General features: G+C 52.2%; 7 protein-coding genes across 7 annotated transcripts; 3 read left to right on the forward strand and 4 right to left on the reverse strand.

The window, feature by feature from the left end:
* Positions 1-685: 685 nt before the first annotated feature.
* Positions 686-4,123, reverse strand: CC77DRAFT_697199 (Na(+)/H(+) antiporter 2). Its single transcript, XM_018532801.1, has one exon. The coding sequence runs from the start codon at positions 3,966-3,968 to the stop codon at positions 768-770; it is 3,201 nt and encodes a 1,066-aa protein (XP_018388556.1). The 5' UTR covers positions 3,969-4,123; the 3' UTR covers positions 686-767.
* A 3,152-nt stretch (positions 4,124-7,275) lies between these two features.
* CC77DRAFT_929699 (hypothetical protein) lies at positions 7,276-9,760 on the reverse strand (the record flags this gene model as incomplete). Its single annotated transcript, XM_018534117.1, has 3 exons — positions 7,276-7,902; positions 7,952-8,964; positions 9,010-9,760. The coding sequence occupies 3 exons, from the start codon at positions 9,758-9,760 to the stop codon at positions 7,276-7,278; spliced, it is 2,391 nt and encodes a 796-aa protein (XP_018388557.1).
* Positions 9,761-11,276: 1,516 nt separating this feature from the next.
* Positions 11,277-14,425, forward strand: CC77DRAFT_695499 (hypothetical protein). Its single transcript, XM_018532793.1, has 7 exons — positions 11,277-11,554; positions 11,607-11,671; positions 11,721-12,000; positions 12,047-12,708; positions 12,759-13,029; positions 13,077-13,157; positions 13,207-14,425. Exons 1-7 carry the CDS (start codon positions 11,530-11,532, stop codon positions 14,343-14,345), a joined length of 2,523 nt encoding a protein of 840 aa, XP_018388558.1. The 5' UTR covers positions 11,277-11,529; the 3' UTR covers positions 14,346-14,425.
* On the reverse strand, positions 14,426-15,858 carry CC77DRAFT_698323 (Clavaminate synthase-like protein). The gene is made up of 3 exons (XM_018532804.1): positions 15,489-15,858; positions 15,306-15,434; positions 14,426-15,246 (listed from the first exon to the last, which is right to left on the reverse strand). The coding sequence occupies exons 1-3, from the start codon at positions 15,657-15,659 to the stop codon at positions 14,506-14,508; spliced, it is 1,041 nt and encodes a 346-aa protein (XP_018388559.1). The 5' UTR covers positions 15,660-15,858; the 3' UTR covers positions 14,426-14,505.
* Positions 15,859-15,923: 65 nt separating this feature from the next.
* On the forward strand, positions 15,924-17,705 carry CC77DRAFT_698273 (PIN domain-like protein). The gene is made up of 3 exons (XM_018532803.1): positions 15,924-16,497; positions 16,549-16,646; positions 16,693-17,705. The coding sequence occupies exons 1-3, from the start codon at positions 16,122-16,124 to the stop codon at positions 17,596-17,598; spliced, it is 1,380 nt and encodes a 459-aa protein (XP_018388560.1). The 5' UTR covers positions 15,924-16,121; the 3' UTR covers positions 17,599-17,705.
* A 1,353-nt stretch (positions 17,706-19,058) lies between these two features.
* Positions 19,059-20,963, reverse strand: CC77DRAFT_983892 (MFS general substrate transporter; the record flags this gene model as incomplete). The annotated part of the gene is made up of 6 exons (XM_018536158.1): positions 19,059-19,956; positions 20,009-20,299; positions 20,356-20,426; positions 20,479-20,513; positions 20,564-20,669; positions 20,721-20,963. 6 exons carry the CDS (start codon positions 20,961-20,963, stop codon positions 19,059-19,061), a joined length of 1,644 nt encoding a protein of 547 aa, XP_018388561.1.
* Positions 20,964-22,352: 1,389 nt separating this feature from the next.
* Positions 22,353-23,534, forward strand: CC77DRAFT_1038717 (taurine catabolism dioxygenase; the record flags this gene model as incomplete). The annotated part of the gene is made up of 3 exons (XM_018527127.1): positions 22,353-22,573; positions 22,626-22,946; positions 22,999-23,534. Coding segments are annotated over 3 exons (1,078 nt in total), but the record flags the coding sequence as incomplete, so codon positions are not given.
* Between the last annotated feature and the right edge of the window lie 2 nt (positions 23,535-23,536).

The following is a 23,536-nucleotide window of genomic DNA, read 5'->3' on the forward strand; positions in this document are numbered from 1 at the left end:
AAGGAGGGAGACTTAATCCGAGGTCGTGTCCGCAAGTATGCACACTTATGGCATGATGTTGTAGCCATAGCATCACCAGTGGAACGACGATGTTGCCCATCAGCGCTAATCTGATCATCTTATCAATCTGATAAGATTTTTCATCTCCGAGAGCCTGGGCGCCAAGGTGGTGTACTTTGCCAGCTGCCGCTTCGAGGCAATTTCCCATATGATGCTACGTCAGGGTGGGGTGCAATACGAGCGTCGCGGAGCACATCGCGATGTCTGCTGAATGTATAACCACTGATTACCGAGCTTCAGTAAAGTGCAGAAGATCGTGTGTAGCGTGGTGATAGTTGGACTTACCTAGGTAGCTAGGGAGCGAAGAACTGGCCGCTTAAGCACCGAGCGAGACCCGAGGCACCGAGGTTTTGGCCAACAGAACGTAGATTACAGAAATAAGAGCAATTTACATCGACAGCAACCAACTACCTGCCTATATGGAGTGAATCCTCCATTTCGTCGCTACGACATTGTAATACACTGTTTTTTTTTTTTGGATACCTCCAGCAATTGGGATTGGGACGAAAAGCGAGTGTGATTTGATGTAAGACATGTGTCGCATTCTTCATTCAATACGAACACCTAGCACCATGACTCAATGACTACATTGCGACTCATGCAAGTCTTCAAGAAACCGCTTCTAAACTCCACGACGCTATGCAAGCACAAATGCATCGACCTTCAATTAAACATTTGATCCCAAGAAATATAGTGAAATCAACAACCTACTTCCTTCCAATGAGCTTGCTGAGCCCACTCTTCTTCTTGCCATCCTTTTCCTTCTGACTCTCCTCCTTTTCTCGAGCATCCTCGGCGGCACGCTCATCCCTTGTTGGAACTCTAGGTTGATCTGCGAAACGGATACCAGGCGTGCGTGGCGTAGGTGAAAGCGTCTTTCGGCTTGGCTCAGCGGTGCGCGAGTGTGTACCACGACCAGTCTCAAGTGGGTCACCAGTCTCTTCATCTTCAGAATCAGATTCGGGAGAATTGTCTTTACCTACACCAAGGGCCCCCAGACGACGCCTGCGCTCTGCCGCTGTTTCGCCTTCAAACCCTTCTTCTGGTTGCTGCGATGGCGGCAGAATGGCGGAACCGCCTGAAGTTTCAGCTGGTATATTCTCCGCAGCTAAGCGACGTCGGCGCTGTGCAGCGGTTTCGCCACCCTGATCGCTGGGTCGGTTCTCGAGATCCTGGCGTACGGAGTGGAAGGGAACATGCTCATCGTTACTGTCCACTAATGTCAGACCTTCGGGGCCCCGACGGTGGCCTTCTTCCTTAGCCGCTGGCGATTCGATCTTATGAAGTTCGGCCTCGCCCTCTTCTCCAACAACCGGGGGCATATTTGCTTGTACCGAAGCTGCACGGCGGCGTTGTTCCGCAGTGTGGTCCTTAGCATCTTGGTGTGCGGCATCTTTGACGGCCTCAGGGGCATCACTAGCTTGTACAAACTTCGCCCTGTCTTTAGGGTTCATTTGCGACATTTGCTGGATGAACTCAAGCTTGCTCATCCGACGGCCACCAGCTGTTACGGTGAAGCGGAGTAGATCATCATCTTCTTGCTCTTTCGCTGCGGCTTCCGCTGCTTTCTGTTTCTTTTTGTTGTTATTCGCCGCTTGAGTGCCCGATGGTCCAGCCTGTTGTGCTGGTACACCCATGTGGGTTCCCATTCGCTTGAGACTCTGAACGGCACGACTAGACGTCTCTACCATAGATTGGCCGCGATGGTTGGCAGGTCGGCCATCCTTCCCCTTCTTTGGAGCGGCCGGTATGTCGTACTTCTTCAGGACCTCGCCATCCTCATCCTCAACAATAATGGTATTACCATATTGGTATGCGAGGGCGGGGCCGTTCTTGTGGCTTGATTTCTGGGCTGGCTTCTCTGCCTTTGGTGGTTCTGTGGCCTTTTCCTTTTGACTCTGACCCTTGTAACTTTGCATTCGGTTGCGCCAGGTTTTATGAGGGTGTTCAATCGCGTTTTCAATGCGACCGGGTGCTTCTTCGAGTGCGCCGCCATGCTCATCTTGCGACACGCCACCGTGGACATGCTTTGTACGCATGAGCTCCTGCGCCCTCTCACGGTCATGCCTTTGCCTCTCCGCACCGTGCTCACCATGACTGTCTCTTACACCGAGAACATTTCCTTCTTCATCCTCGATGACAGTCTCATGGCCCTCCTGATACATCTCTTCTTCTGGTACCTGGCCCTTCATCTTCTCTTTACCACTCGATGAACTGTCGCTAGAGATGGCCATCGTATCAGCAAAGGTACCAGTGTCTTCGAGTTCTGCTGGTAGCCCCTTCTCTTCATCACGCCTAGCAGGACCAATGGCGGACTGCGAGATTGGTCCACCTGGACCTCGACCAGCATCCCAGCGCCTGCCTCGGTTCGCAGGCTTTACAGAGTTACTGTCCTCTTCCTTCTGACGACGTAGGAAACTGCTGCCAAAACCTGCCGTCGCGAGCTCTGACTTTTCATCCATGGATGATTCAGAGGGACGTCGAGCCATAGAAGATCTGGAGCGTGATTGGATGCGGGGAAGACGATCCATCCAGCCGGGCCCGTTCTCGTTCGCTTGGGTGTAGGACATGGAAATTGTCAGGGTATTGATGCGTTTTCCAAGGGTAAAGACAGCGATTGAACTTCCATGAACAATGATACTAACGATGACCAAGAAACATGTAATGGGCCAGATCATCTCGATGATGTTCAAATGCTCGAAACCCTCCTCCGGTAGTACGGCTAGCGGGGTCGTCGTATCAGTCTCCAGCTCGGCTCTTGCAAGGATCGCTACAAACAGGCCACCGACGCCAATGGGTCCGAAATGTCCAGCGAAGGACGCCTCTCGCCAGGTCTTAAGGTCGGGAATGACAGGTTTGAGCGCCAACATAATCGGAATACGGCGGAAGAAAAGTACCAGAATGCCGAGCACAACGAGACGCCATGGTGTTATCCCGATGAGCGGTGCGTTGAACAATTCCCAGGGGATGATGGATCCAAAATAGACGAAGAATGCCAAATTGATCAGCAGGTCGATAACGTTGGATACGTGGGATTCCTCGGTTTTCTCCAGGAACCATCCGTCGTTGGAAAAGCCTACACCACAGGCGAAGCCCACCAACAAGTCATCCATGCCCAGCAGGGCACCGGAGCCAGCACAGAACAACGCCAGCACGAAGTAGAAGACGAGGAAACTCTCTCGATCAATGAGATCTTTCTCGTGCGCCCACCGAATAGCGCGACGCGCAATGTATCCAACGACAACTCCATAGAAGGCGCCGAAGATGCATTCATAAAGGATGGTGTAACAAAACCAGTGATAAGCGACCGCGTTGGCGTCTGGTCGGTAGTGAATCAAGTAGATGGCCAAGTAAACGAAGGGGAACGCCATGCCATCGTTGCAGCCAGATTCACAGGACAACAAGTCTCGAAGATGTTTGGGTACTCGCTTGGCGAACTTGCCTTTACCGACGACTGATGATGCTAAGACAGGGTCTGTGGCAGTCACACAAGCTGCAACGCAAAGACTGTCAAGCCAGTTGAGGTGAGAGTGGAACAGGCCCCAGATGAACAGGCTAGTTATTAGCCAGCCAAAAGTCATGACTGGAAGCAGTAGTGCCACGACTGACTTCCAGTGCTTCTCCATGTATGCGCGAGGCAACTCGACACCGACAGCGAAACATTGCACGACAAGGACAATGCGCGAAAACTCGAGGGTGATCAAGTCGACGTTGCCCCAGGTTGATGGATCTATGAGGTTTGCGGCATGTGGACCGAATATGATACCACAGATTGTCGCGACTGTGGCTTCACCAATGTACAGACGCTCCTTGATCACAGAGGAGCACAGCATGAACAGACTAGTGAAGCCTCCAAGGATCAGGTAGACCAGATGCGGCTTTGTGATGGAGAGGTGGTCCCACGCCATTGTGACGTTTTGATGGTCCTTGTCTCTATGTGTGTTTCTGTATCCGTCTAACTATTTCTCGCACGTATACGACGCCTGTATGCGGAGAAGCGAAAGGCAGTTCGGCGCGGTTGGTGGCCGAGGTGGGCGAAGAAGAGTCTCGCGGGCGAGCAATGGTTATGTAGGGAGGATTTTGGCACCGGGGCCGCGTTGTCGAGAGAAGCGGTCAAAGGAAGAGAAAGGTGGTAGCGAGACCGAATGCATGTATATGGGGATCCGCCCAGACGCCGGTCCAGCACAGCCCTATATGGCAATGACGGTGATGGTATGGTATGCCTGCGGGGCCGTGGAGAGTGCTCCGCCTTTGCTGTCGCACAACTTCTGGAGTGGCCAGTTAGTGAATGTTATGGGAGAAACAAGAAAACCCAAGCCGAATGCTTACGAGGTCTAGGTGCCGCTCGGCAGGCTCATCCGAAAGCTTGGATGGTGCGCGTGGTAGTCGGCTGTCAACCAGAGTCGAGCGCGATTGGGCGTGCGCAGATTGGGAAAACAAAGGCGCGTTTCTGATCAAGCCACTTCAATTGCCAGGGCGAATCGTCGTCGTCGTCGGGACTCTTCAGCTCGACTGGAAAACGAGCGAAAGAAACAGAGATTAGAATGCGATTATCTCTCTTCCATACTAAAGTGCTTGGTACTTGGCAATGACGTTGGTTGGCTCCGGGGGGGACTAGGAATGGCCTAATCGGACGCCACCGTTCAACAGCCACACTGTTCAACGCGATCTTGGGTGCCGAAACTTGGCCGGCAAAACTTCCGCTACATGAACGAGTCTGGCGGACGGCAACCCAGCAAAAACCGTTCAGAAACGGTCGAAATCGCAGCGTCTTCTATCAAAGCAACGGCTGGGGGCGGAGCTCAGTTCGCTCCGATAGGCCGCGCTACGAGCCGCCCCAGCCTTGGAACTGTTGTGCCCAAGCCTTGAACATGTTCGCTCTCGCTTTCCGTGGACAACCTCTTGACCTCATGCATCGTCGTTCTCGGAGGGATGCCACATGACAAAGCCTTCTGCACGCTGCTTATCACATGATGGTTTTGTATGCAGGGTGCTGCATCGTCTATGCAGGAAGGCCGATCAGCGGACTTCGGTCAACAAACCTCACGAACTGCAGGCGTGGTTGGCTCAATAGCACGACTCAGGGAGCTCTCAACGTTGCAAGGTCCCGAGGTCATTGACCATCGCTAAGTCGTTATCCGGTGAAGGCACATGGGCCCTCACAAATAGCCGCTATGCAGAGATTTTCCGACTGGAGCGTAAGCACTGCAGCCGCCAGAGGCGGTGTAATTCAATGTCAAGATAAGTTAAATGTTGGAAGCCCGGGCGGATGCGATTTTTGTACATGCTGCAGCGCATGCATGGTTGCGGATTGCAGAAGAGACGGGAAAACGTCATTGAATCTCTTCGCAAGAAAAGAGTACCTAAATATTTCAAGGCAGATGTATGTGCAGGGCCCGAATGCGAAGAAATTGAAGGCGATCGAAGATGTCAGGGAAACCACGCTTTCGCAACACCACGCACCCCGGGAATAACTCTCTTGGGTGCGATGCAACCCTGGCGAATCGCCTAAGATGCCTCCCCAGCAACAATCCGTTCGCGCGAATTGCAGTGCGCCCAAACATACTTTTCGAAATGCTATGCGCAGAGCTGAGGTACCCTTGAAATTTTCGCAAAAGTTCTTACCATCGGACCTCTTCCAACTCTTGCATATGCATATGTCCTACCTCAGTAAGTAGAGTCAAAGTAACACCGATCTCTACGTCATAAGTACTACTCAAGTTGGGAATTTTGAGCTACTCCGCATGAAACAGCCCTTGCCCATTCAAAACCTGTCAAGATCTTAAAAAGGTCCGATAGCCGCGTCTCACCATCGCAAGCCGTTTGTCCACACGATGGTGACTGGGAACACCAGATCTTGGTCCCGTCTGCACTAGGACACGCGTTCTTGAATAGCAGAGCACGGATAAAGTATCATATACAAGTCAAACATGATATCAATGTGTTACAGATAGTTGGGCAGCAATCTCACACCAACTTGACCGCCCAGAAGATTTTGCCCAGGCGAACAGGTATTGCGGGTACTGGATTGACCCGAAGAACCAACTGGACCATGAGCAGCCTGACACAGTATGCGCCCATCAGGTAACAACTCAACAATCTAAGGCCAAGAACTCGTAGAGCCAGTCGATTAACTCGGGCACCCATGTGCCCTTCTTAAGACCCCTACGTCCTAATAATACAACGACCACAGCAACACCCGCGTCTAGACGCACCGAGATATCTTCCCTAGTCTTTACTCCACAATCTCCACATACGTCACTCGAGCAACCAGGTCAGTCAAGACCACCGTTGTATGTAACGTATAAGGTCAGCCTGTGACGGGAAAAGAGAGGGAATGACCTTGAACGTTGGCATCAGTAGAAGACGGTGTGCCTGGTATGGTGTAGAGGGCTGACCTTGCAATGAGGAGGACGGGACGTGGCCCGTGATGAATGGCTGGATGTCAAAGCTTGACTAGAGGTCGTTGACGACGTTTGTGCGGCCGCCTAGCACGGACGTTATGATTAGAGTCGGTCGGCATCGCGAAAGTGCGATGTGGTGTTTATGCGGTGTGGGACATAATAGCATAGTTAATCATACGGGTTGCCTTGGAATCAGAAGACATGAGCGATTTGGACCGCAAGGAAGCAGGTCAGTTGAGATCCGTATGTTTGCACCGCATCAATTGAACTATACTAATTGATCATGACATGGTCAGCGCTGTTCCAGCTCCTGCAAACATCATGTGTCGCAACCTGTTTCTTTGAACCCTCAACGTCTGCCGCAGACTACTGACAGGCCCGGATATTAACCATGAGAAGGACTAGTATGAACAGATATGTACGTTCGTAGTATTTACAACCTATATGGTCGACTAGATAAATAATTACAGCAGGCGAAAGCGCGGGCTTCTGTAAACCAAGGACTACCCATCTAACATGAAGTTACGCCCATGAAACAACCAGTTCAGCGAAGGAACATCCCAGCGAACCCCGGGCCCAAACACGCGAAAATGCCCAAAGGCGAACAATGCGAGAGTAAAAGCAAAAGCGCTGCAGGTTTTCCTCATGCTCCGTGTTTCCATGGTAAAAAGACCCTATATTCCCCAGGCGATGGATGCACGGCCCGCCTGAAAACGAAAGGAGAATCGTCGTAAATGTGTAAAAATATATATATGCATAAACATGAAAGAAAGCGTAACGCATGACGTCATGAGAGCATCCTGATGCTCAATCAATGGCCAACGGGCAGCCAGGTTCTGCGCTCGTCCATACTTCTGTTGGTGCGGCCCCCTGGTGTCAGGGGAATCTCAACGCGCGCTCGATCGTTGCGCTCTGGATCGCTGTCTGAGTCGTATGCGTCAGACAGGCGGGAGAAGTAGTCGGCTAACCCACTCGTGGGCGATGCAATGGTTTCGTAAAGGGGAGGTGGAGTCTCTACGGGTGGAGGTGGTTCTATTTCTGAGAATGCGGGTGGGTTGAATGATGGTACGCGCATAAGATGAATGGGTCGTTGTACTGTAGAGTCATTCGGTCCGCCAATATGCGCTGCTTGCGGACGAGTAAGCGTCGGTGTTGGTGTTGGTATCACTGCGTCCGAGTTTCCTCTTGAGCGGCCTATTGAGCTCAGAGTTGGAACAAAGCTGGTTGGGGAGTTGCGCCGGGCTGGTGCATTCGGGCATCCGCACTCGGGTACGCGCGTGCCGCTTAGGGCTGGTTCAGGCGACGAGTATGCTGGTAGTGCTGTGTTCGCTTGCGTAGCTTGACACGAGAGAATGTGGAAGGGTGAGTCAATGGAGATTTCGAAGTGTCTTCTCTTAGTTGGGTCAGTGGCGTCCGGTTTCGAGAGGCGCATGACAAGCTAGTAAATTGTTAGTATGTAAGACGCTGAAACCTAAGGTTGAACATACCTTGATCCAATGGTGCACCTGGATATTCTGGTATGTCGTGTCGAAGTGTAGCTTTGATGACTTGTCTTTCTCTTTGAGGTTATGGCAGCTTGGTAGCTGTACATTGAATTCCATCTCTGTAGGACCGATGTTCGCGTCGCCACCAAGGTCACCCAGAAGGTTTGTAGGATCTTGCACCTGCACGTCCTCGCCTCGTGAAGCAGCCGCTCGTTGGTCGTATGGAACACCACCTCCAGAGACTATTCGCATTGTGCTACCGGGGAAGGTACTGGTTGGTGGGCCGTCTGCACGTTTCTCGAATAATTGGACCTTACGGACCGGCTCCATTCGATGGACTCGCTTGTTGTTGCAGAAATACTCGACGTTCTCAGTGACAAACACCTTGATACGATGACATTGCACCTTGGCGAGCGGGGTCAGCTTGAAGGCAATGGGAACCTGTGCACCGAGTGGGAAGGATTTGCCAGAGATGACTATGTCGTAGTGTAACTGGTCTTCCCAGCTGCGGCTAATGGCGATAGGCTCAACCTGCTCCAGTGACCCCTCCGAAGGTGCGCGGATCAAGGTGACTTCCTTTGTTCCAATAAGGTTTGTGCGGAAGGCACCGGCGCGTTCGACAGTAGCTTCCAACTCATATTTGACTGAACCAAGGTCGACATCGATGGTCTCGGGAAGGTGGCTGTCTAGCGGTAACTCGAAGTTGTACATGTACTCTCCAGGGTTGAAGGTCCTGTAACCCTTTTGTGCTACTGAAGGGCCGCCTCCAGGGGTGTCGCCCTTACCGAAGCTTCGCGATTGATTGACTTGTAACGATAGTCGTTTCGCCTCCTTTGTCGTTAGATTCAGCGAAGAGTTGTTTGGCGATCCAGTCAATCCACCAGAACCCTTGTAAAGTTCCACGTGATCTGCGCCAGTGCCATTCTCGGCGTTGGGGAATTGTGAATTGAAAAATGGCCAGGTGTGGCTCATCAAAGTGTCCACCTCTTCGAACTCAACTTTCTTTGGGGGAATGCCTAAAGAGTGTTAGTTTTAGAATGGCATAATGTAGACGAACGTACCTTCTGGCCACTTAGTCGTCGCTTTGCCTCTGAACTTGAGCGTAACAGCCTTGAGTTTTGAGGGTTTGGTGATCTTCAGACATAGTGTTCCACGAAGCATCGCCGTGCTTCGCTCTGCATGCTCAGCTTGCTCGAACCCCCGTAGGAACAAGACCGGCTCTGTGAGTTGCACGTTGACACTGACACCACCACCTGAAGCCACGGGCTTCTCCTCTGGTACGCTCTTTACGTTGGTGATGATGCTTTTTGCGGATGCGCGGCCGGAAGACCAATGTGACTCGGCGACTGATGGTCTGGGCATGCCTGGTGCAGCCATGGCACCTCCAATTGCGCCTACGGCGCCACTACCAGAGTTCCTGGTAAGCGACCTCATGGTGGCGGTCTGGGAAGCTGGAACTGAGGCAACCGAGTTGCGATTGCTGCTGGTAGTGCTTGTCGACGATCGAGGCGTAGGAATGTCTGTGGTTTCGGTGTTGGAAGAAAAGTGGGTGTCGATAAACGACCGTAGGAAACGTTTAGCGCTGTCGCGTGGGACCGCCAGCTTTTCTGTAAAGTACGACTTGCTAGTCGTTTGGCGTCTCTGGACACGAAGTAGAGTCGGATCAGGACCGACGTGTGCGATGTGAATGCGGTGCGGTCTACGATTGCGACCTGCAAAGATGCCGCGGTAGGTTCGCGGAGGACAGTCCAAATGGTCGGGGAGGTATCGTAATCGGCCACGTTCAGAGTAGACTGTGTGGTACTCTGGCATAGCGACGATGCGTTAGTGAGGTCAAGGGCAGGACGGGAGAACGATCAAGGTGTTGAGCAAAGGCATGCAGCGCGCCGAGTCTTATACAAGGTGTAATTGTAGAGGTCGAGAACAATTTGGCTTGTACAACTCCTCAGAGTCATGAGAGGGGTACAAAGGCTTCTTGGACTAGGTAACCCAACCAGGTTCCATGTGGATGCTTTAGGAAGGGACGATGAGGTTGGGCGCTACTAGACAAAGGGCCCGAACGCGGTGAAGGGGGAGATGAGACAAGGACTCACAGAGGGAGACAGGGTATCAAAAAGTTTGGTGAGGCTACCTAGTCAATGATGTGTAAATGCGATCAGCACGACAGGCCACTGTAGTGTTGTGGAGCGGTGAGGTTGCCGGTGCGTCGGAAGCGTGCGGGAATACCCTGTTTGGAGCGACTGCGCTGGCGACGAGGGGAGGTTTCTGGTCAGGACAACAACGGCGAGTAACAGGGACTTGCGGGTGTTTTGAAGTGAGTTGCAGCTAGCCGACTTGCAAGCATGTTACGAGGACGCGAGCATGTCAGACTAAGTCAGTGCAGGGACGGCGAAAGTGTACCGGCGTCGAGTGCAGGGAACAGGACGGATGACGCGGACGGTGTGCAGTGCTGCTGGTCGGCGGGGTCGCAGCAGCTGGGATGGTGGATTTGAGATGTTGCTTAGCAGAATTGTGAAAGTGGAGAAGGCAGCGGTGCCAGATGGGGCAAGGAAACGTTCATGAGCACGTCAAGCAGCGTAACAGACGAGTATTCCCGCAGCGGGTATATGAAGTGCTAGCTACTAGGAGCGCTATGGGAGCGTAGCTTGCGCGGACGGAGGCTCGGATGCATTACATCATCTTGAGCACCAAGAGTTTGCAGGACTCGATGCAGGGGTGAGATCTCAATGGGCATCTACTAAGACGTGCTTCTAGACCCGTTGGCGGATAGCGACCGACTACGGGATACCCGGCACGGTACTTTGATCGACGACGACATGGCAGGCTTCCTCCCACGACTAAGCCCGCACGGATGAGATTACATCTATGTAGGCGAGCACGAGCACGCGCTCATGGAGAGTGACGGGATCGCTTAGACCCCAAGCTCCATAGCCACGCTGTCCCTGGGCAACGCGCAATCTCTCAAGTGTCAAGAAAGACCAAGCGATTGATGCCCTCTGGCTGTGCATGGACGGCGGGCGCCTGTGCCTTGATTTTGCAATATTGGAGCAGTTTGATAGAGCATGCCCGGGCATCCTGCGGCATAGCGCGACTGCAACCACACAAACAGGGCGTCAGCGCGTTGCGTCCCACGATCGCCGAAAAGAAAACAGCAGGCCCAATTGCGTAGGGATCAGCGCCTGGGGTTCTGAATCTGGAGTTGCAGCAATCGTGAGTGGGCGGATCGGCGCAGAGAGCAGGGCGGGCTGCCAACTCAGCCGCCCCCAAGCTCAAGGCCAGGAACGAAGCAGTCGTCATTCTGGCTGCGGTGGGTACTCGGCAGTGGAGGAGAAAGCTTTTTTTTTTCGTGGCATGTGGCGAGGTTCGGATCATCTGGGGATGGTCCAAGATGGGAAGCAAGGCGGACAGTGCGGAAGGAGTAGCGAGATGTGGCCGAGACATAGGGCTTCCACCGCCAGAACCCACGTGACCGCGAGTGTGGCTTCCCCGCAACGCGTGGGCAAGACGAGGCTTAGCCCAGACGCGCTTTCTTCGGCGTTAAGCACACGACACTGCGACTTTTGCAGGTGCCCGTCAGTGCCATGGATGCGAACGATGTAGGCTACGGTGCGTCTGACACGACCGCCATGCGTTGAACGCAATCGCTGACTCTATGTAGGGACAGCCCAACTGCCCCTTGCTGGGGCCATCCTCTGCTGCACCTCCATCGCCCCCGAGCAGCGCGTACGTCCACCAGTATCCTCACATCTCGCCCGCTCTGACAGCCGTATAGGCCAAACTCGCAGCCATTGGCGCGCAGATGGGCGCGACCATCAAGCTCGACCTCACGTCCGATGTAACCCACCTCATAGTTGGCAGCACCGACAGTGCCAAATACCGATATGTCGCCAAGTCGCGCGACGATGTCAAGGTCCTGTCCCCAGAATGGCTCGAGGCGCTGAGGGAGGTGTGGATGGCTGGCGACGACATTTTGGACATGGCCGCGCTGGAAAAGGAGTACCGCATGCCGACTCTCGCGGGACTGAAAATATGCCTCACTGGCTTCGACAACCGTACGTCGCCCGCTCTACGTACATGGGACGATACTGACCAATGCAGCTGAGCAACGGAAGCGCATCCAGGAGACTGTCGATGCCAACGGAGCCGAGTACCACGGCGATCTCACCAAGTCCGTCACCCACCTCATCGCCGCCGCACCATCGGGGAAGAAGTACGAACACGCCCTGAATTGGAGGATGAAGATTGTGGCGTTGGAATGGCTCGACCAAAGTCTAGAGAGGGGCATGGTGCTGGACGAGGCCCTCTACAACCCCACCATGCCCGTCCAGGAGCGAGGGAATGGTGCTTGGGATCGCAAACTGCCCGCCTCGCCCGCTCTGGGCAAGCGCACACGAGACGCAGAAACAAGCCAGGCTCTGAACCCTTTTCGCAGGAAGCTGCGTCGCTCGGCAAGCACCAAGGTAGGAAGCCAGAGTGATGCCTTCTGGGCAGGCATCACGGCGCCCAGTTTCGAGCGACAGCTAGACGAGGATGAGTGGACAGAGGACGTTGCTACTAAGCCAGATAGTACGCGTACAAGCACTCGTACACACACGCCAGCGGCCTCCATTCATGACAACGATACGCTTACCGAAGCGCAACTTGATGACCATGCAGACAGTCATGAACAACATTTGCCACCACAACCCAACGACGCGTCCCAACATGATGGAATTTTTGAGGGTCGCGTCGTATGCACTCATGGCTTCGATGTAGAAAAGGTTCGCCATTCTCCACCTCAGATTCTAGACCTCACTGACGTCTCCACTAGACAAACATTTTGCGGCAGCATCTCGAGAGCAACGGCGCGCACGTAATGCGCGTGGCTGATCTCAACAATGCCTCATCCGAAGATCTACGGCGAGGCTACTTTGTAATACCCCATGACGTTGAGGTCGATTTGACGGCACTTCCGGAGCGTGCCGGTTCACATCTCAATCTGGTCACTAATTGGTGGGTCGAGCGCTGTCTCTATGGAAAACGTCTAGTAGACCCCGCGAGTGATGTATTGAGTCGACCATTCCAAAAGCTTAGTATTAGTGGTAAGTTTGCGCATCACTGTTGGTTTATTGGTTGCTGACGTAGCCAGGGTTCTCTGGCCTGACCATCAACTCCACGGGCTTTTCCGGCATCGAGCTGCTGCATGTGACAAAAATTGTCACGCTTATGGGTACGGCTCCTGCTCCGCATCCATTGGAATGATCTGACAATCTTGACAGGCGCCTCGTACGATGAACAGCTATCTGCAAAGACCTCGGTTGTGATCTGCAACCCTCCTACCGTAAACACTCCGAAACTCAAATTCGCTACGGACAAGCGGATACCCGCAGTACATGCGAGATGGCTATGGGATTGTCTGAGCAGTAGTCGGCTGCAGTCGTATGCCGAATATCAGTTGAACACGCCAGCACCACCCCAGCCACAGAAGGCGAAGCAGAGATCTGAGCCCCAGGATAGTGCGCCTACTGCGCCGAGTCCTGAAGAGGAAAGCTTGGAGCTGCGTCAGAAGAAGCAACAGCCCACCAAGATCGTGACGAAGCCCCAGCGCCAACAACGGCTGCAACGGCCTGGTGCTCTTGCTCTCGCTCAATCAGCAAACACCGCACCTGCATCAGCAACAGAATCGGTGGCTAACGCTAATGACGATGCTGACAATGTAACCCATGATGACGAGTCTGCCATACATGGATTGGACGGTGCAGCATCGTACCCTCTCCAGGAAACCAGCGCCAACTCCCCACGTCGTCCATCAACATCTTCGAACGCTTCAAAACCATTCTCACGACCCCGGAGCTCATCCGCCGAGTCACTCATAGCTCCCGCACCCCGCAAGTCAAAGCTTGGTCAGAGCAACACTGCCCCAGATTGCGTAGTTCCTGATCCGGAACCCGACTCAGTGATTCCGGCAGGTACCGAACCGCCGGCTCCACAGGAGGCACCAAAAACAAAAGAGTCAATAAAGGAACCCAAACCAGAAGAAAAGGATTACTCTAGCATCTTAGCTCAGCTCCGCGCGAACCGCAAAATTGCGCCAACGTCAGTTGATCAAGCACCCGGCAAGACCCGTCAAAGACGGCAATTAGGTCGTGCCACGTCTACGCGATCCAATGCGTCGGCCGGTGACAGCTCCGGGAACCCACCGATTGAGGAGGAGAACGAGAGCACGGTGCTTGTAGAGGAGTACCAGCCTAGTCAGGAACTAGGTTGGGACTCTCCAGGTGCGGCCAAGGCCAGAGAACAGATGATCAGAAAGCTAGGTGGTACTGTACAAGATAAGAGTGTAGCAGTTGAAGGCATTGGGGTTGTGAAGGATGTAGGAGGTGCGACAGGAAGGGCAGTGAGGAAGAGAAGGGGATAAAGACTCCTGGCTGTATCTACATATAGTGCATGTACGAGGACTTGTTTTGGATTCCCCGCATTGCATGGCATGGCATGGCGCAAAGCATAGCGAGGTGTTTTGGTTAGGCAAAGGGCATAGTGTGGCGTTCGTAATACCATTCCAAGCATAATAGATCTTGTCATATCCCATACGTCACCTTCAACCTTCTTTCCAAGTGTCCCTTGGCTGTTATGATCTCCTCACCCAATCCATCCTCTCTTAGTCCCAGCCTCTTTCTCTGACTCCTCAATTCTTCCTCCCCTCTGTTGCCAAATCGCTCAATTGCCGGACTAGGCACAGCATCCAACCTCGCCTCGTCCAGCGGATGACAGAAATACGCCATACTGTACCTCTCTTGTCCACCCTCGAATGTAACACGATGGACAGTAGATTTCAACATTCCATTCGTCCAGTAACACAGCAAGTCACCTATGTTTACCAAGATAGGAGGATATTGGTTAGTCGATGGGGATGGATCCACAGGCACGGCTCTCCAACCTGAAGGCGTAGACAGCTCAAGACCGGGTTGGCCCGGGAGTCGGAAGAGAAGAGTGAGACTGCCATAGTCTGAATGTGCGCCTGCACGAATACTAGTTTCGCCTTGCTTGGACTCTTTTCCCTGGGATAAGGTTGGCGGGTAGTATAGCATGCGGAAGATGGTGCCGGACAGGCCAAGGGATTGGTCGTGGCGGGTGCTGAAGTAATGGGGATCGGGGATTTGTAGGGCGGTGTTGAGGAGAGAGAGTATGTTTGTGCAGAGGGCATGGCATGATGATTGGAAACGTGATATCAGTTCAGACGATTCTCGGAGTGGTGAAGGTAGGGGTTGAAGGGTTGGGTTGGGAGGTCCGATGTTGAAAGCTTCCTTTGGGTCGCCTTGCTGTTGATGCTTGTATCAACACTAGCTTTCTCTCTGTTTGTAATTTGACGAGACTTTACCTTTTGGCCTTGGGGATCTAGTGATTCGCCTTGCATTTGAACCCAACCCCGGTTTATGCCGCCAGCCTTTTCCGAGTGGATTGCGAATTCCGATTTGTGCTCCTTGGGGGCGGCGAAAAACCCTTGGGACTATACATATCGATGAATGAATCCGTTCTCGTCGGCGTGTTTGAGACGACTCACCACCTTGAACATGTCATCGATGTCTTGTGGTGGAATGGTCACACCGTCATTCTTGATGTAGAGAAAGCCATGGGTAGAAGCTGCGTCCAGTACCTGCTGAGCGACTGTCTCGGATGGCCTGGAGATGTCGATGACTGGTATGGGGCCTTGGTCGTTTTCGGGAGGAGACATATTGAATGACTGCGGATGTAAGGTGCGAAGGCCTGGAGGTGGGATAGGTGAGGGGCAGAGGTGAGGCGGGATTCAGGCACTAAGAGAGCTACAGAGGGAACAGAATCAGACGTCGGATATATCTGGATGCAGGCCACTCAACTCGAAGTGCCTGATGCGTCGTCCGAATATCCACTCGGCACAACTCCGTCTACTTGTATGCCCTAATGGCTTGTACCTGAGCTAGCGCCCGGCTGATCAGGGATTCGGTAGTCGCCAAGGCGTGGAGCTGCGTCGGAGCTTCCAATTTACTGCCCCAAACCCCCGCAACCACCGCTACGACATCAGTACACGTCGTCGCTACAGTATTCACCGTAGACGACTCTCACAGCATTACTCGGAGGCGCAACTCTGCTCTTATCCACTCATTACCACCCGTCATTACTACAGACTCGGCCACCAAGTCCACGCGCGACTGGCACCATGATCCGCGACTTCGTGCAATGGACGGCCGCATTCGGCGAGACGGGCGAGCTCGAACAGCTGCGCAACTGTCGCGTAGGCATTGAAGCCGCTGAGTACCTGAACCAGCGCATCCTCAACCACCCACGCGCAAAAGAACCGCTTGTCCCAGCCCTGGGCGGCCTTCCACTGGCCCTGACACAGCACATCCAGGACGACCTAGCCCACTTCCGCAGCTTCGACATCGAGCCCTACTTCGTCTTCAGCGGCCTGGACATCACAAAACAGGAAGATCCTTTCAGGCAGAAGACGGAAGAAGCAGCGGTGAATATCAATGCCTGGACTTTGTACGACAGCCACGAGGCCGAAGCCTCAGTCGCTAAATTCGGACAATCAAGTACGGCAACCGCTGTGAGAGGGCACTGTATACCCTACTGACTGCTCTTAGCCTACGTCACTCCCGAAGACCTCTTCCGTGCGCTACAGTCTACCCTGACCGAACAGAACATTCGCTGGACCGTTGCACCCTATAGCGCATGGGCCCAGGTTAGCAGTTTCCACATAGTCCATGGCAATGGCTAATTGTGTCTAGTTGGCATATCTCGAGAAGCACGAATATCTTCACGCCATCGCCGGATCGTCCGACATCCTCATCTTCGAGTGCGCCAAAATCATCACATCTTGGGACTTCGAATCCCGGCAGTTCAGCTTCATCCGCCGAGAGAAATGCGTGGCCGACCTGTCCAAGTTCGTCGGCGCTCCAAACATCTCAGACGATATCTTCCTCGACACATGCATACTCGCTGGCACGCCGTTCCTCCCAACCCACCCCATCCTCGATGCGCCTAACAGGGCTGAGCTGATCAAGCCGTACAGCGCCATCAAGACCATCATGAGCAATGGCCAGTCTGGATATTCTGTGGTCGTCAACAACAACGATGTTCCACCGGCAGGAAAAGAATATGTCACACGATACCAGAAAGCACGATTGGCCGTGAAGAACCACCCCGTCTACACGGAGGAAGGAAAGGTCGAGCCTCAAAACTCCGCGTCTATGCCCAATGATGCTGGTCAATATTTGGGTCAGAGACTCCCAGATGAGATCCTCCACTACATGTCGAAAGGCCTCATCAACCCACGTATACTTCAATGGCGTACTACCTGTCAAGTATTCGAAGTCCCCCCAATGGACGGTGGCAATTCCCCAGAGTACAAGGAACTCGTCAGCTCCAAACTCATTCCGCTGCGAACACCGGTCGTCAACCTTCTCTCCAGCTCTCTGCATAACTGGTACCGACACCAATCTCTCCATCAGACACATTGGTATTCGCCAGTAGACCCTAACGGTAAACGGCCGTCCACAACCATCCCTGTTGAGAAGCCATCGGAAGCACAGGCTCCTCTGATTGTTGACACCTGGAACGTAAAGGAAGCTACATTCAAGGATGTCATCGCGCAGTACAAGGTCAGTAGAGCTGTAGCTCAGTCACTGAAATAGTACTAACGCTTGCAATAGGATTGCGGAACTCTCGGTGCAGCCATTCTATCGCTACAAAACACTGATTTCGTTACCAAATCGATCGCTAAGAAAGACCCTAAAAGCCCGCTTTCGTCCACTTCCGAAATACTGTACAACTCAATATGGCGATTCCTTGCTCTACGGGAGTATGTTGATACAAAGACTCATAATCTGACACCTTGGGGTAAAGTCCTAGTTTCCGTCATAGAGGGTCTGAAGGGCAAGAAGGAGCACGAAGAAGCTGCGGTGATTGCAGTCGAGCTGGTACGGATGGGCCTCTTGACCTCCGATATCGACATGTTCTCTGCGTACAATGGTGCACCGATGCGTGGTAGCAGTAAGTACAACGAGCCTGACAGGATTTTGCACAACTGACAGCTACACAGCGAAAGATAAGAACTCGAACATGCTAGTGTCTCGTGTTGCTGGCCTGGGTATTCTCCACCACCGCCCGATTGGTTTTACCGGCCCTCTTAGTCAGCATCTACTTGGTTACAACTCTATTATCAACGTTGTTCGCCAGGCGCTCCGAGATCTGGTTGAGGTAGCAGCCACACAGATGTTCTGTACTGGTTGTTGCAATCGGCATGCTGAGATACCAGTCATTGCAATGAAGTTAGTAACCTAAACTGTTACTTATCTGCGTGTTATACTGACATCTCCTAGGCTACCTTTTCTACTCCCCAACAACTGTGCACTCAGTATAGCTGTCAAGTCATACCTCGATGAACTTCTCAGCAACGATGCCGATCCAACTGCCCCCGAAACCAAAGCACGCGTCGTTGAAACAGCATCATCACGCTACTTCCCGCAATCACTCAACCTCCCCGACGATCTCAAGTCAGCATTCTCACTATGGGATGCTATACATGCCGGCGTCAAGTCTTCAAACAACTCTACTATACCAGAAGCGACTAAGCAGCTATGGGCAGAGACAGACAGCTGGCTCTCTGAACGGCGATAGAACCGCAAAAAGCATCCCCACATGGGTCTGGCGATGGTAAGAGATGCTCTCGAGCTAAGTCGCTACCCCATGAGGGCTCAAGAAAATCGGCTTCTCGCCGTCACAGGTGCCTTGAGAGGTATGGAGTCTTGGTACGCCGCATACGAAAACAAAGTGGACGATATGCATGCCGTGTACAAGCTCCTCAAGACAGTCGACAAGCTGATGGATCGCCATCACGGAAGACGGAGATGTCGTGGTGTCCATAGGCCTAGTCTATGATACCGTAGAAGATAGCAATACTCAAACTCCATCGGATTCCTCAAGTCTTGCTTTGGGTATAGAGATGATCAGGTGATATTATGTAAGAACACAATCGTATTGAGTGGGTTTCATTCCGTCATACAGACAAAAGATATGGACGGGCTAGATCCTGATCTTTACACAAGTCTACAGTACAGAAACGGACGAATGGTCTCCATCCTCGGTCTCCTCGTTAATGCGCAAACCTGAAATCTAACCTCTTCATTCCCTCATCCTTGGTGTTGATGACATAGTCCTCTTGCTCCTCCTTTGTCATAGCGTTCCACTGTCCTTCTCTCACCTTATTCCTCCAAATATAGAACGCCTTCACACCATAAAACAAAAACACGTTATACACACAGACACCAAGTAGTATCTTGTTCCCCCTGCGGTACAGTGGTTGATCGTCATCGCGATAAATGTTTGTAGCAATGATGTTGCCAGACTGAACAAACATATTGTAGAAAGCCGCTGAGACAGCACGCGTACGAACAGAGTTCGAGTTCTTTGCATTCCAGCTTACGAGAATAGCATGGCAGTAAGGGTAGGAAAGGAGACCAGTAAGCAGTGCATACCGGATCCAGGGATTTGCGCTAGCAGGCAGGACAACTAGAGCGAGGAGCCAGGGGAAGATCCAAATATTTGAGAGACTGGATATCATGGACCGTTCTTTGAACTTCTCAGATAGCCAGGTGACAACTAGAAGTTGGACTGCGTAGAGAAATTGGCTGGGTATGGCGAGTAAATTAGCTTCGAACACAGAGAAGCCAAGTTGGCGAAGGATGTAGGAAAGGTAGTTCTGAGGTGGGTTCGGTGGAATGTAGGCTGTCAGGCCGATGAGGTAGAGGGGCCATTGCTCCCAGTCGCAGGCTGCTTTCCAAAGGAGTGGGAGGCCGATCGCTTGACGGTTATTCATGTCGCCTTTTGAGGGATCGTCGCGGAGGATGCGGTTCACGAGAATGTGCTCTTCGTGTTCAGTGAACCAGCCGTTTTTGCCACGAAACCAGTGTTTAGTTTGACAGGCACCAGGGGGCATGAGACCAAAGGAGAAAATGCCGATAACAAGCGTCATGGCGCCTTCGATCAAGAACCTGTCAGTGTTAGGACCAATATGAGTCGGATAACAGTATGCGCAAAGCTCACAGGTATTGCCAGCCACCCCAGCCATTGAGTCCTCTCATCTGTAGTATACCCGCTGCAAGCAGTGATCCAAGGATGTTGCAGGTACTTAAAGCAGTCCAGAACCATGCTAGGCGATACGGAAGTTCATTCGACTTGTAAAAGTACGTCAACCAGAGGACGATATCTGGGATGAAACCGCCCATCAGCAGGCCGAGGATGCACCTGATGATGAAGTAGTGGGCCTTGGTTTTCATGGCGCATTGCGCGGCACTGACAATGGACCATGTGCAAATGATCGTTGGAATCCATCTGCTGAATCTTTAGCACTTGAAGCTTGATGAAGAGACGGATGAGCAAGATGAACTTACCGATCAGCACCAAGCTTCTTGCTAATTAGGCCGCTGGGTAGCTCTGCAAATAGAAAAGAAGCAAGGAAGATCTGGTCTCGTATTAATCGATGTTCTAGACACAGTATCGTGCATGAAGCGTACAGTTTGACCGTAGTTGTAGTCATTAGTGTTCATACCTGTAGTTCGTTAGTGTTCAGTTTGTAATCTTGAGCCCAATGATACTCACCCAGATCTTTAAGCAAGTTGTCCGAGATTGCTCGATTGATATTCCTGCGATTCAACTCCATAGAAATGAACATGATCCATGCCCAGAACGCTATCCGCCAGTCGAGCTACAACCGGGATGTTAGTCTTGATGCAGTGTGTTGAATTCTCTTACTTACTCTCTTGACAAGACGTTTCTCTTCTTCGGCTTCCCATGTATACTGTGGGTTGAATCGATGCCGTCCTTCATATTCGGCATTTTCGTATATTCGACGCCAATGCTGAGCTGTGGCTGGGTCGCTGAAGGGGTGGTCTGCAGATGAACCATAATGTGGTAATACCGACTTGGAGGCTTGTGACGATCCTGAGTCTGAAGCTTGTGCAAAGGGAACCTGCTTTTCTACTGGCGTAGATGCAGCCATGGCTACGTCTAAAAGAGGGTAATGGTATTCGTCTCGTGATTGTTGTTGATTTGGCTAAGACCAATCGGTCGGTACTGATCTTTGGGTGTAACAGGAAAGCGTTATAAGAGACCGGAAATGCTCATACCCAGGTACTGCCTATACAGATGATGCAACTCTGGGTACAGTTGACAACATGCGCTAAAGACAAAACCCTTGCTGCTCAGTCAAGGCTACGAAAGCCGAGAAGCTTGGTTCCAAAAGCCGTAGATAAGAAACGTGGATTGTGCGATACAAAATCATTCTCAAGTATAGCATGCTAGACTACCTATCGGCAGCGATGTGCTCCAATGCAGCACACCTTCTGCACATTGTCTGAATCCGTTCAAAATCCTTCAGTGATTGCGTAGGGTCGCCCAATCCGAGTAGAGTACAGGAAAAGAGCGCCTTGACATGACAGGTGCATGCGACAAGTCCATCATATGATAGGACGTACTTCTATAACGCCTCAAGGCAGCCGGGTGGTTCAATCATCGACTGAACGGTCGTTCATCGAACGCATACCATATGGATATTGGCACGTTCACTCTCAAAAAATACCCTTGGCTCCGTGGGGTTGGCGCAAACCGTCATCTACCAGGGTCGAAATCAGTTCTCTGCGAGTGGGACCCGTCTTTGATCGCCAACGGATAGCCTGTCAAGAATGCCATGCATTCTAGCGAGGTATGTTGTGAGAATGGCGGTAATGTCGTCAGTCACTGCTGGCATCGCCCACACATAATCCTCAGTGTGAGATCTTTACACCTTGGCAGATTACTGAATCGATTCGAGTTTGGACGCGCTTCGAGTTTTTTGAGTTCCGGTGTTGATGCTGAGATCAAAAGTGAAAGAGAATGAAGGGGGCTAGGAATCCGCCACGCGGAAGTCGCGTCGCGTCTGGGTCCACGCGTTCTCACTTTCCGCTAGGGATAGGACCAACAGAAATACTACTTCTCTTCTGTCGCAATCGCCAAATGCTCGAGCACAAATGTCTGCAGCACGTTATTTCCGGATTAATGTCAATGCCAGCCATACGACCCTGCCGAGCAGCACGCCATTCTACCCCCACATGTCGTAGCCTCAACCCCGCAACACATTGTCCATTGTCGCGCACCATAGGATGTCATGATTGCAGTTAGTGAATGCAGGCATCATTATAGCTGTGCCGAGAGCGATTGCGCCATACTATCCATGCGATGATGCAACAATGCTAATCTGCAAATCGAGAAGCTGTTGTTGATCAAGCCGTCCATGAATATGTACCCGGTAGTAGCAAATGTGGCGAAGTAAGAGTAGCAAATAAGTGTAGCATGGTCTACTAAGATATGCATTGTGAATGTTGCCCTAGAAGTCCATTCCAATATCGTCTATCATGGCCACGAGCACCTCTACTGCCACTTTCACTAAGAGCAATGACCCTACAGCACAGCATGGATACCCACGCGAACCCTTGAAGTCGAAAGGTGTACTGAATGCATATAAATCGTTCGAAGTCACGCCAGTCATCGGTCGCGAGTTCGTTGATGTGAGCCTGAAGGAATGGTTGCGCGCACCAAACTCTGATGAGCTGATACGCGACCTTGCGATTACAAGCAAGCTTCATTCGACCATTTCAAAAGTTGTAACAGCTAACAGGATGAACAGTCTCTCAGCGTGGTGTTGTCTACTTTCGCAAGCAGGATGACTTGACCGATGAACTTCAGAAAGAGCTGGCACAACGTCTCGGCGAGCTCTCGGGTAAGCCAGAAACATCCAAATTACATATTCATCCAGTCAGAAATGCCGGAAACCGTCTTGGGGGCAACGACAATGAGATCAGTGTCATCAGCTCAGACCTGGCGAAGCAGCTCTTCAAGGAGAGGTCACAGAGCGGCAAAAGTGGCTGGCACAGCGACATCACTTTCGAGCCAGTACCAAGCGACTATGCGATCTTAAGGATGACTCAGCTACCAAAATCTGGGGGCGGTAAGTTTCGCGAGCAGCCAGAGTCCTGGCGCTGTGGCTGAACTTTCTTTAGACACTCTTTGGGCCTCTGGATATGACCTTTACGATCGCCTCTCGAAACCATACCAGAAGTTCTTCGAGTCTCTTACAGCGACATACGCGCAGCCGGATTTCAATCGTGCTGCCAAAGAAAACAACTTCCCCGTTTACACCGCTGCGCGAGGTGCACCGGAGAACACTGGCGACTCACTGAGCGCTGTTCACCCCTGCGTCCGTACGAACCCCGTCACAGGATGGAAGTCTCTCTACAGCGTCGGGCACCATGTTCAACGTATCAATGAGTTGAGTGCAGAAGAATCAAAGCGCACTATAGATTGGTTTCTACAGCTCATTACTGAAAACCACGATCTGCAGATCAGACATAGATGGCAGAATCCAAATGACGTGGCGATCTGGGACAACAGGAGCGTGTTACACACCGCGACGTATGATACCGACGGCCAAGGCCCGAGGAAGGGGTTTAGAGTTGTCAGCTTGGGCGAGCGACCATATCTGGATCCGCAAAGTACGAGTAGGCTGGAAGCGTTGAGGCTGGAGGAAGGACAGTAGTG

The sequence above is a fragment of the Alternaria alternata genome, assembly GCF_001642055.1.
Source record: "Alternaria alternata strain SRC1lrK2f unplaced genomic scaffold CC77scaffold_5, whole genome shotgun sequence".
NCBI classification, from domain to species: domain Eukaryota; kingdom Fungi; phylum Ascomycota; class Dothideomycetes; order Pleosporales; family Pleosporaceae; genus Alternaria; species Alternaria alternata.